This window comes from Typopeltis vanoorti, chromosome 12 (assembly GCF_054136105.1).
Source record: "Typopeltis vanoorti isolate ZY-2024b chromosome 12, IOZ_Tvanoo_1.0, whole genome shotgun sequence".
Taxonomy (NCBI): domain Eukaryota; kingdom Metazoa; phylum Arthropoda; class Arachnida; order Uropygi; family Thelyphonidae; genus Typopeltis; species Typopeltis vanoorti.
The window spans coordinates 95,786,846-95,800,854 of record NC_143560.1 but is presented as its reverse complement, the minus strand read 5'-3'; the positions used below and the strand labels follow the sequence as shown (position 1 = coordinate 95,800,854).

General features: G+C 33.6%; 1 protein-coding gene across 1 annotated transcript in view; it reads right to left on the bottom strand.

Moving 5' to 3' along the window:
* Positions 1-14,009, bottom strand: part of LOC150101026 (cytosolic carboxypeptidase-like protein 5) — a 207,338-nt gene that overhangs the window by 115,365 nt on the left and 77,964 nt on the right. Inside the window, exon 6 of the mRNA XM_090401454.1 lies at positions 10,367-10,888. Within this exon, the coding sequence (XP_090257580.1) occupies positions 10,367-10,888 (522 nt within the window). The remainder of the gene's footprint in view (positions 1-10,366; positions 10,889-14,009) is intronic.

The window sequence follows — 14,009 nt, the reverse complement described above, 5'->3', positions numbered from 1 at the left end:
CAATTGGGCCTGGCTCCCACTGAAGAGACCTCAATAAAGGTCGAAACTAGTCTGGGTAGTGGCCCTTCCCTTAATGCATAACATTAGACATATCCGCAAGGAGATGTGTTTTGCATTATAGGAGATACCGAGACAGGAGTTGTCGGTAGCTTGCTCCACCTTTGCAACGAGTTGCCCTGGTGTTGTACCACCTTATCCCAGTCCTGAAGATACTTTCAAGCGCAAACTTTGTTTGCTCATACTTGGATAAAGGATTAAACTAAATTTATTATACTCTAACCAAGTGAAAAATAAAATTTCAAGATATAGACTATATTGGTCTGTTCTGGTCTCATTATCCACCTAATATCTTTTTTTGAGGTCTACCCATTCTCTCTTTCAAGTATCCCTGATTAAGAAATTATTTTCTGCCTCAAACATAAATGCTAACTGATCTTTTAAAATCTTACTATTCTAATGGAAAAACAAATTGTTCAAATGAATTCTGTATATCTGAGCAAGAAAAAAAAAAAAATTAAAATTTTGTAAAGATGTATAGACGATATCTTAACAAAATTTTAAGCAGAACTAGATAGACTAAAATGTTTGTGCATACAACTGTGTTGAGGAGTATGCTCTCTACAGAACATGGCTTGGGGAGGGGGATATAATACATATATCAATCACCTACTGGAGTCTGTATAATTTTCCTTTCTACATAAAAGCAGAAAGGAAAACATCATGAACAGAGAATCTGAATAATTCAAAAATGCTGGTGAGAAAATGGAGACAATAAAATCAAGGGTACTCTTTCAGTGGGACATTTGTAAATAGAGATGTAATATCAGTGCTCATCATGTGCGAGTTTTCAAGGATGACATTTTTTAAAGTTTAATTTACCAAATTTACTACTGTTCTGATCAGTGGCATATGGTACATATTCCAGTGGGTGTACTGTGGTAAGACAATATCATTAAAAAAATCATTAAATTTGTATAAAAAAAACTTAGTTTATTCAGAATAAATCGCATTATTTAAACATCACTTCAATCCTTCTTTTCTGAGATATAAACACTATGTAAATTTGAAATAGGAAGATGTTTTTTAACCATCTTAACATGACCTCATAGTATTGGTTTAAACAAGGCGTGCACAAAATATTGTCAACACTGTTTCAAGTTGTCAAGAAGGATAAAAAATTAATGTCAGTTTTAAAAAATATATGGTTATCTAACAGGAAACCACAAGGAACAACAAACTGCACTTCCCTTCTTGGCTGCAGGTAATATACCGAGTAGAACTAAGTTAATTGTACTAATGATAGTCCACATGCCTTGAATTCCCATGCAAATTTCAATCACTATGAATGCACCAGTGAATGAACTGAATTCTCTGCTTACCTTCAGTCATTAACAATGCACACAGATGCCTCACTGAAAACTCTGCATAGGGAATCACATTACTCTCTCTCCACATGTGATTAGTCAAGATATACTTCAACAGTAATGCTTGCCATATCTGATTTACAATTATACAGTGTGAATGTTCTGATGTTTGTAACAGTTCATAAATAAAAAAAATAAAAAAAAAAAAAAACTGATATGGCACCTACTACACCTGGAATATACGTCCCTGGTTTGGATAACAACAAAAAACATTTGACAGATTATCTTGTGACATTGTAACTCACTGAGAACAGACTTCTTGTTAGGATTATGATGAACAGTTTTTTTTTTTTATTGATGATTACCAATAATATATCAATAAAATCATAAGAATTTCTCAAAATATATTTCTGAAAGAGCAAATTCAGCCTTTGGACTATAAATTCATTGTTGTTTTATTGCATATTTTCTAATATGCCATAAAAATGGATAGCTTTGAACATCTTCGAAAAGACATTCAAATGGCTTTTTTATAGCAAGACCAAGTTTAGAATGCATTAAAATGTAACTCTATATAAATATATAAAAATATAATACAATATGACAGACAGAACTGACCTAAGAGTTCTAATAAAAAATATATACATATCATAATCTTGCATATATAAATTGACTTTTTTTTTGTAAAAATTTGAAAAAATATGGTGCCTTTGTCATGTCAGATAAATCTGTTTCACTGTATAAATGGTCAGGGAGATTACTAAAAATAGTAAATTAATGAAGGCTCTCATTAATAAAATGAGTTAAAACATAATGAATAGTTAAAGCAGATGAATAATAGTCACACACGCATATCATCACCCTATTGGAAAGATTGTGTAAAATGTGTATGACTTATGCAGAACTAAGCAAGAAAAACTTCCTCTCTATGAACACTGGAATAGCCTTCTAACTGGCAAAAGAGAAGATACATGATGGAAGGCAAGGTGGCAGCTTGTTAAGAGTACCTGTGGAATATTGTCTACAATAATATCCAGGGCTTGTTAACACATACTATTTGGATTACAAGACCGTAAGTTTAATACACATATGTACAAAAACATCTACTAGTTTTGCTAGCTGTAACCGACTAGCTTTGTCAAGACGAGCAGGTAAAAAAACTACTAGTAAATGCAAAAAAACAAAGGAATGCAGAAACGGTTAACAACAGTTAGACAAAATTGGAAAGATTCGCGTGACATGATACGCATAAAGAGTCAGTCATTTTTACAAAGTCGTGTTACATAATTTTCGGAGTAATGTAGCTCCACTAAACTTAATGAGTTAATCAGATTTTTCCACATATCCTTTAATATAACACCTTGGTTACGATTAAGGTTACATCCTGTTCGTAGGATGTAACCTTAATCTGGACAACTGTAATCCTCTTCTATATATGGCATGGAGCTGTTATCCCAATTTACTGCGTGGTTTGAAGTTGAGAAATGATGTGCTAAATCTGAGGTGTCTGTTCTGTTGTGATTAACATCTCCTACATGTTCTTTCTTTCTAATTTCTAGGCTTCTCAAAGTTTGGCCTATGTAGGATAGTGCATGGTATGCTATAAACACCCACATATTTGAAGAAAGCTACGTTGTCTTTAGGGGATCGTAAATGCTTTGGACTTTATGTGCAAGGCCAGCTTTTGCACATAAAGTCTCCTCATGTATGATGCAATGAAACCTATCAGCGGATGACATGTTTTGCAAACAGATTTACAAATCCAGCTTCCTTACCAATCCTGCTGGGTGCATCATCTGTTGTGATGGATACCACTTTTGAAATATATGCCGAATAGATAATTCATTCATAACCGCTTTACACATTTCAACCCCAGTGGTACGCTCAGGTAGTGTTACAAGGTTAATCATCTCTTCACATACTTTGTCAACCCTATAAAATCAAGCAAAGAATGCTAGCCTAAATGATGGTATAATGTCTTTGCTCTTATCAACACGAATAGAAAACAGCTTACATGAAGCCAAATCTTTTGTTAATTGTTCTGCTGTATTCCTTTCCAACTTAAGTATCCTATCCTTAACTGTTTTTCTACTCTCTCACACACACATTTTTAATGCGCTGAATAATTTTTACCTTTTCTGAAAGATTGTCAAAAAGGAAAGGAGCACATTCTAGCCATGCTTCTTTAATATACTCCCCATCACTGAGTGGTTTTCCATGTTCGGAAATAGCTTTTGAAACCTCAAAACTAGCAGCAACTATAACTAGGCCTACCTGAAATAAATTTCATGAAAGATCGGATTTTTTTTTTTGTCTTGCTCAGTTAATGAGAAATTAATTCTCTTTGTTCTTGCTCACTTTTATTGCTTATGTTCTTATGAACAGTTTCAAAATGTCTCTTTAGAAGTCCTACAAACAACTGATTCAGAACATAAAATGCATAATGCTTTATTATCTTTCTTAATCATACCAAATTTTTCAGTCCAGTATTCTTTAAATTCTCTAATATCCTCTTCATTTGAATGTCTATATTTCTTTGCTGGTGGCTGTGAGACATTCTGTACAATCTGTAAAGGGCAGGTGGCAAATAAAAATATATGATAATGGTATATTTATATATATATAGCATAAATATGAATAGGAAAAAGGAGGAAGAAAGAAAGGAAGTCAAGAAGGAAATAAAACTAAATTACAACTGAATGACCAAATTTGTACAATCACAAAGTACATACAAAAATAATTGCTTTCTTCAGACAGTTTCCAACTTCAATAAAAATTGGATCATTGGGTGTAAAAATGTGGACAGACGTATGGACACTGACAAAAATTATAATTTGGACTCAGAAAATCTCATCATTCTCTGCATACACCTACAAAGTTTAAGCAAACCAAAAATTAGTACAATTATAAGCCTGCCTACACATATACAGATGAAAGAGAAGGGTACGCATGCCATCTAATCACATGCGAATAACACTTCATAATCCTCAATATTGATAATAGATTTCACATAGCTTTAACAATAACTTATGTCGATGACAATGTAAAGAAATTTTGCATTCATATCTAATAAATTAAACATTAATTGACAATAAACACTTCCAATCCATATTTTAATGATTTATGATTTAATTAAATCCAAATCCACATATACACACACTTTAGAAAACTGAAATTCTTTACAAAACATGACAAAATATATAAAATGATGGTAAAGGAGTCCCCCACCTGGCGAATGATGCAACAACTGAACGGAACAAAACTTGTACATCAATGTATATCATGGAGATAATGGCTTTTTGAAACAGGATGTTTGTTTCATTATCTTATTACTTACTACTAAAATAGTTGATAGTGTTCATTTCTTTATTGCATTTTTATTTATATTTATCCTGGTTACTACATAACTTAAGGAAATTACAACGTACAATAGAATATGCATTAAATTAAACTTTAATAATGTTAAATTTTATTTAATGTTAACTTTAATAAAATTAAAGTTTAATTTAATGTATATTCTATCATACGTTGTAATTTCCTTAAGTTATTTAATAAGCATGTATAACCAACGTTTGAGCCTTGCTACGAGAATTTATCCTGATATTGCTCTACTTAATAAAATTGTATTCTATTAAGTTAAAATATACAACTCAGCAAAGATGCTGGATATGTATTTATCTATTTATTTTTTTAAGCTGAGCCCTGGGTTGCGTGCTAGAAAAAAGTCATTGATGTGCCACGTTTGGCATGCATGCCAAGGGTTCCCCACCCCTGACTTAGATACTTAACTGCAATCAAAATTCTTTACTGTTACCTTCTCAGTGTAAAAGGTTTTCCACTAGATGTTGTTACCATTATAGTATAGATCCTCTTTGCCTTCTGATACGGAATGATCTACTCAGTCTCAATGTTTTGAATTTCTTTCACATCCTTTCACCTTTGGAAAGCTCAGGAACAGGCAAGATATTCCCTCTTGCAGTTAGTGCATTCAGGTGTTTTGCACTTAACCATCTTTATTTTCATGCTCTTTACTGCAACACCAGGCACAGAGGACAGAGCCACAACAAACTGTCTAAAGCATGGGTGTCCAACCTTTTGGCTTTTCTTGGCCACATTAAGTGAAGAGGAATTGTCTTGGGCCACATAAATAATATATAATATTGTTAATGTATATAAATAACACAACTTCTTTATTTTAAAATTTTTTTATTGTAACATTAAAAAAAAAAGAGGAAAGCATAAACACAAAACTAGTGAGATATTTGACCTTGTTTACGTGAAACTAATGCATCAATGTCTGGTTCAATGGAAGTGGTTGCAATTCATAGTGAGCTCTAAAGATTCTCGTCAAAAATTTTTGATCTAATTTTACTCTTTGTATGCTTCATTTTTGAAAATAGTTGTTCACAAATGTATGTACTACCAAAAAGCAATGACATGAATAAAGCATGATTGCAAAGTGAAGGATATTTTTCTCTGGGAAGATAGATCTTATAAAAATCTAGCAAAGAGACATGATCAAATTTTTCTTTGAGTTGAATACCTGATTGCAACTCTATATATTCCATTTGAAAATTCAAAAGTAATGTATTTAGGTCGAATGAAAATGGAGTCGCAAATATACAAAAAAAAAAAATGATAATTTTTTCTGAAGTCTTGAAACCTATTCTCAAATTCCTGTATCAAAATGTAAAGAAAGACAACATATTTTTCGCATCACATAATAATGTTAAAAGTTTAAGATCTTATGGGGCCACATGCAGCCCATGGGCTGCACACCCCTGGTCTAAAACACTGTCATATTTTTGGCATTAAAACAGTGCAAAGGATTCAGGATGTAAAGTCTGACAGGGGAACTCAAATACCCTTCTTTCAGTAATGTTAGGATGTTAAATGTATGATATTCTTGGTTGGTACCAGGATGTTGTACCCATCCATCCTTCAATGTCTCACTCTGAAATTACTCCTCAGAAAAAATTCACAGTTTTGCATGTGCATGTTGGGAAAGGGGATTACTGTGGTTGGCATATCTCCAAACGATGTTGCATGGAAAAGTAGCTCTGAATGTCTCTGGCAAAATGTTATGAACTGGAATATCTCCTGAACAGTTTCTCAATGGTTGAGAACCTTGCCAATCCTTCCAAACCCTTCTGGATAAAGAGTGTCATTTTGCCAATTGGATGTTCACTTATCAAATGTATTATGAGGAATGATGGTATAAATGTAGGCATCTCAGTTTTCTGTTTCTCATTCTTGCAATCTGTTGATGTGATAATGGTTTCCAAACTTGGTTGGGACTTGAAGGATATCCTGATACACTTGATGAGGAGAGAAGACTCATTCTCAGAAGAAAGAATGCAAAGGCTATTCTGGATGTCATACAGGCACCACAGCAAGTATTGGACCATGTCTGTGGTGTCTGTGGACCATGAAGGAGATACTGCAATACTGATGACATCACAGTCAAGCCCACTAGCCAACTGATCCTGTTGGTTAATCCAAGACTGTCCATCTTGACAAATCAGAGGCCAAAGCAGTGCAAGTACCATAATTCCTCTTTCTGGATGTCTATGGGTAACTCTGCAGCAAGATACTATCCCAGTGATGGTGGTCCAGACTGGAGGGTAAAAGTCTCAGAAGTAAAAAACAGAAACAAATGAAAAGGGCAAGTACCATGGTGGGGAGATCCCCTTCATCACAAATAGGTGTCTCATATAGAGGGACTATAAGTCTGACAAATCTCACATGAAAGATGCAAAAATCTAAAGTCCAATTCATGGGGTAACTCTGCCACTCCTAGTCCCAAGCCCAGATGAGAAAGGAGAAGGGCTTTTGCTTGTAGTTAGCAACTACAATACATAAAAAAAAAATTTCCCTACAGAAACCTCAAATATTGAAAAATATCAAGACTAGTTCTTCTGAAGATCACCAGAAGAAATAATGCAGGTTGGGGAAAGGTCTCTTAGAGAAGCCAACAGGCAAAGACTCTTGGAAAGGATATTTTTACAGCCAAATCTGCAACTGAAATTCGATGTTAGAACATCAAAACAGAGCATGAATCTGGAAAGCACATCAAATAGCAAAGGAGATGGATAGATACAAAATATAAATGCTCTGTGAAACCAGTGGAATAGAACCAGTGAGATCAGACTAACATCAAACAAATATATCATGTATTCTTTAAACCCTGAGGGACACAGCAGGGGTGTTGCTCTGATCGTGACAGTGAAGGCATGAAAGGCACTATTGGAATGAAACTCAGTATCAGAAAGAATAATAAAAGCTAAGTTCAAAACCAAATATAAAAATGTTACTATAATAAACATGTATGCCCTTACAAACAGTGCAGACTGGGAAGAAAATTAAGATTTCTACGATCAACTACAGAGAGAATTAGACAAAAGTAGCAAAAGAGAAATGATCTTATTTCTGGGAGATGCAAAGATAGGCAAAGAGAACAGTGGATATGAAACAGTGATGGGAAAAGAAGAACTAAGAGGTGAAAATGAAATATTATTAAAGGACTTCTGCTTATTTAACAAATGAATCATAGGAGGCACAATATTTAAACATAAGAATATACATAAACAAACCTGAATCTTACTAGATGGAAAGAGTAAAATACAAACAGATCACATAACCACAAATAAATCATGTTTTCATATCTTTGCAGGATATGAAAACATGAGAGGAGCAGATGCATGCACAGACCATATACCAGAATTGGCAAAGATATTTAAGTCAAGGAGCTAAAGAAACTGTTACAATATAAATAAACTGAAAAATAAGAATACTATAAAAAAAACTCTGCTTGTATGATCAAAAGCGAATGTGAAACATAATACAAAAATGAAGGGGGAAAAAGAGCAAAACATAAAACAATTATACAATGAAACAGCTGAAGAAATATAAGGAAAACGAGAGAGAGCTCAAAAATAATGGATAATAGATAAAACAATGTTCTTAAATGAGGAAAGAGGATAAATTAGAAGAAAATTACTTCAAAATCAAAATAAAGATGTATAAGAAGAAAAATGCACAAATAAAGAAAAGCATAAGAGATGATAAAAGAAAATTCATCAAAGAACTCAGCAAGAAGGCTGCAGCAAACTCTGATTTCAAGAAACTTTTCAAAATAACAACAAAGATAGCCAGAAAAATATAAGAAAAGAGAGGCCAATAAGGGAAAAAAGACATAGAAAAGAGATGGATGGAACAATTCCACAATATATTAAACAGAGAAACCCCAATACAGGAAACTCTACTCCCAGAAAATACTGAAATGGAAGCATTAAATATAAATATAGGAGAGTAGCAAAAGCAGAAATAATTAAGTCAAAACAAAGAACTCAGAAATAGCAGAGCTGCATGGATACAGTATACAAACAGAACTACTTAAAGAAACATACATATATATCTACAGACATACTGTATTCCCTTCTAAATGAAATATGGAAGATTGACCAGAAGAGATATTCCGAGTACAGTTAGTAAAATCTTCACTAGAATAATAGTAGAAAGAATGAAACATGAAATATAATGTAAAGTGAAGAAAGAACAAGCAGTCTTCAGACCTAATAGAATATCAAATAATAACTCTGAGAATAATCAACAGAATGGCAGAGCAGCCTGTATTTGGATTCATAGATGTTGATAAAACATCTGATAGCATAAACAGGGAAGTAATTTGGCAATTAATGAAATCTTATGGCATACCAGAGAAAATAACTAATATAATGAAAGCAATGTATGACAATTATAAAATCAAGGTAACACATAATGGAAATTTAACTAAAGAAATAAAAACAACAAGAAGTGTAAGTCAAGGATGCATATTCTACACTACAATCTTCTTAAGAATTTTACTATTAAGGTAATGAGAAATACAACAGATGAAAGCCTTAATCTGCAATGCAGATGGACAAATAAATAAATTAAACAATCTAGATTTTGCTGATGACATATGTTTGCTAGCTCAAAGCACCTACATATGCAAACAAAAATATAATTTAAACCTGAAAGCCTCAAAGTGTGGCTTAAAAATAAACCAAAATAATGAGGATGAAACCAAAACAAAATCTAATACTCAAAATTATGGAAGAACCACTAGAACAGATAAACACTTTTGTTTATCTAGGATCAGTGATGATGAGCATTGAAGAATGAACAGAGGACATAAAAAATAGTATATAAAAGAGCCCAAACTGCCTTCAATACAATGAAAAACATATAGATAAGTAAAGATATAAATCTCAAGACAAAAATAAGACTCTTCAAAACAAATGTAGACTATTCTACTATATGGATTTGAAACTTGGAGACTAACCTAAAGGAACTTAAATAAACTGCAGTTTTATACAGATATAATAAATATTAAATATGTCTTAGGAAGATAATGGGAATATACTCACCAAATAGGATTTCAGACAAGATATTATGACATAAAACAAATCAATTTGACAACCAAACAGAAATAAATAAAAGAAAATGGAAGTGGATAGGCCACATGATCAGAAACCCAGATAAGGATATAGCAAGGACAGCCATGGAATGGTACCTACAGGTAAGCAGATGAAGGGTGAGAGCAATCCAAGATGACCTGGAAGAGAGAAATCAAAGCAGAGATGAAACAGGTGGAAAAATTCTGAAACAAGATTAAGAAAGAAACAAGGAACAGAGTTCGATGGAGAGCAATCACTGAGGGCCCCATGCTTCACGGGGAACGAAGAGGATAAGTAATTACATGGGGTATTAAATAGTGAATTAACTTTCCCAAAGTTTAACCAAAAGATATAGTAAATTTTTTAAATTATGATTTATTTTAGGTTGCACTTCACCATTAATTCTAAACATTTACCACAAAAGATATAAATTTTTACAATTCCTGGGAAGAGGTAAGCACGCATCTTGCCCATCCTTGTAGATGCATATGATGATTACAGCAATTTTTCTCTCTCTTATAATATAAAATAATGAATTTACAAGAAAATATATATACATACTCCAGCACAAGCATCAGCAACACTTTTCAGGCTGTCTGGTTCTGGATATTCTCGGAATGACACTTTTCTAGGAGTTGTAGATTGAGCAAGTACTCCACATGATGAACATATGCACTGCTTTAAGACATCAACTGTGTGGCATTTACTTGTTACAATAGGAGAATCAGTTAAACTATGTGGAGGATCAATAGATTCCACATTACAATCAAAATTTTTATTAGTAATATCAGAGTAACCAGAATGATAATAAAGAAGAAGACTGCGGGCTGCAAATACAGAAGGATGATTTTCTGCATTTGCAATCAGATACACACGGTTGAGATTAATTCCTCTTATGTCAGTTCTATACTGTCCATGAAATACTCCATCTGGATTTAGCATGGGAATTAACTTAAAAACAAACAGATGGCGAAGGGCAGAAGCTCGAGGGTCTGATGTTGACAAGAGAAAGTGGAGAAGGCCATTGAAGACAAAAGTAGCTGGAGTTTCACCAGGATGTACTCTACTACTAATAAATACAACCTATAAAAGATATAAAAAATGAATATAAAATGTGTATGAAATGGCATTTTATTATTTGAAACTTTGCTATAGCAGAAGTTATAATTACCATATTTAAATTATACCCGAAATGTATAGATAATAACAAGTACAGGGAAAGGAAGAAAATAAAGAAAGAGATAAATGAGAATTGCTACAGATTTACTGTTACTTATTAAGAAGCACCAAGTGGAACAAAATCAGAATCTGCAAAGGAAAATCACCAATGTTTAAAGAATAATAGATTACTTTGGAACAAGGCTTTTTAAATGAGAACTTGGAAATTATAAGCTAAACTGTACAATATTAAAAGTGTTGAGGCATCCTTATGTTTTATTCTAAAACAGGGATATATATATATATATATATATAGCTAACTTTATTGAGCTTGCAGGAACCAACAAGTGAATTTCCCTTAGAATAGAAATAGCATTGCACCTGAGGAGATTTTGTCAAAAATTTTCAGTTATTATTGTGAGAAATGAATGCACACAGGAATGTGCATTCATTCTTCAAGTAGTCCCCAAAATATATATACTTACTATCAACTGCACATGGAGAATAACTTATGGCTTTCAAAAAAAGATGCTATTTATAGGATATCATATGAATGTCTTATACATTCATGACATTGGTAAAAGACTGTCATCTACCAAAATCAACTGCAGACAACATTATTAGCAAACAGAAATGTGATGGCACCTATGCCACCTGCCCAAAAAAATGCAAAGAGAAAAACATAGGAATCACACATTAAGTGACCAAAGGTGCTTACAGGCAAGGCTCAACAAACGCTCCCCCACTTGCACATGACAGGTAGATTTTGCCAGTGAATAGCTGCAGACTGGACAAAATACAGTAATTTTTAATAAAAAAATACTTTTTTTTTTTTAAGAAAAGAGAAGAAATATGCACAGAATGTTACTAGAATGCCCTTTAGAGCTATTCTAGTAACAAAAATAAATATAATAATTTATATATTTTTAAAAAATTAATGCTGTTTTCTTTCTGTTCTTATTATTTATTGACTTTTCCTTTTTTCAAATGTTTCTCACAAAGGAAATCTCTGACCAAGATAGAACACTACTAATAACTTTATGAAACTCTTATTAACTTACTGGGACAAATTAAAAAATACATTTAAAAAAAATTAAGAAATGGGGTCTTGGGCAAGTATTTTTTCAAATGGTGAGGAGGACTTGGAATAATTTGTTGAGTCCAACTTAGGGTGGGCTCAAAATCATGGCAATCTGGCAGCAGAAATGTGAAAATTCAGTTAATGAGAAGAGGGAAATAATAGTACATTACATTCAATGCAGCCTTGATTTCTACAGGATGAAAATGCACATAAGTCAAACATTAACTAAGATTAGTAGTGCAAATCTTGCTAGTGTAAAGACCATCATGGTCAGTCAGTCCATAAAGCATTAGACGTTTGCAATATGGATCAAGATATCCTGATACATCTGTAAAGTAATTTTTAACTAGGATGATGAATAAATAGTATTTTTTTTTTAACCCGGCATTGGTAAGGAGGGGTGTCACAGACCTCAAAGATTTTAAATTGACTATAACTTTTTAACAACGCATGGCAGTAAGTCATACCTCAGTATAGTTTCCCCTCCCGTAACCTGCTACTCGACGCCATAAACGACAGGCTGTTGCGTGCAAGAAAGTTTAAGTTTAGCAAACAAAATATGTGTGTCTCGATCACATAATTCCAAGGTGCCCTGACTGTGCAATTACAGAAAATGAAAATTTTTATTAGTGATTTGATTGGAATCTCAAGGCTAAATGTTTATTATTGCATTAGCTTCTTATAATATATATGTTCCTTTTGTAAACCAATACCAAAGTGCCTAAAAATACTGATTTATTTAGTTCATTCATTATATAAGCTAGGAAGAGTATATTTTTGTTGAAAAATAAAGATGTTTAATTAGTTAAATATTTTTGGATAATAAAAATTTAATTTTGTGGATCTGCGTTTTTATTCTGTAAAATTACAGGACACTTAAACAATACGTAATCTAATATTGATTAAAAAGATATGGATTTCTATAATACACTACATTATTTGGGTAGGTCTGTGGGACCACATCTTATCACTTTTGTTACATTTTCCCACCTCACCAGCGGCGTGTTAAATTTGGATATATACATTTTTTTTTTTTTTTCATATATCTGATCCACACATGAAAGGCCACAAAACCTATAGTACATTAGTGCTGTGTGTGGTCAAGAGGAATAGAAGAAAAGAGGAATCTGTTTGCATTTTATTGAACTGAGGGTTGTAATCTTCGAGGAAGGCAGAGTGGAGTGAGACTGTTCTCAAAGACAAAAATAGATGGAATGAAAGAGGAAGCAGTGAAGTTTCAAGATGGACCGTAAAAGGGTGTTGGTTAACAGTTGCTCGAGTGGTTAGCGTATCCACTCTCCAGCCAAAAGGCTGCGGGTTCGAATTCCGCTGTGGGCATGGATGCTTGTGATTGTGAAAATAGTAGTGGTGATGGGCGGTAGATGCCATTGGTGTAGTTGCAGTTCGTTGATGGATAAAGTGGTGGAGACAGAGTTGTAGAGTAGATACCCTCCCTCGATGAGTCTCCCTGGAGGTGTCAGGTAATAATATTATCACTTATCTTTGGGATGGGCTGGATGTGGACCTGTTTCCATAGAGGCAATACAGGAGAGGTGTTAGTTCTGGGGTACAATTTTTTAACATAACAGGTGCACTACCATCAGGACCAGATGCTTTGTTTGTGTTCAGGTTAAGGATTCTTTGGATTTTATTTTGTCAGTAGACTATGGGAGACATGAAGGGAGCCATTCTTAGTGGAGTGGAGGGAATTCTGTCCGCATCAATGCAGAAATTCAAAGAGGAGTGATGCCAGTACAGTACCATCCAGATGTGCGAGTGGTGGAAACCTGGGTGGGCAGAAATTGCTCAATGGCCTTGGCAAGGGACCAGAAGAAGCGACTGTCATTTGGGGACAGGAGCATTTGGCCTTTTCAAAGTCTGAATAGGACTTGGTGATGATTAATTTACAACTCTTGTGAGCTGCAGTATAGGAAGAGAGGACAGCTGGAGTTTTGGTCTTTTTTT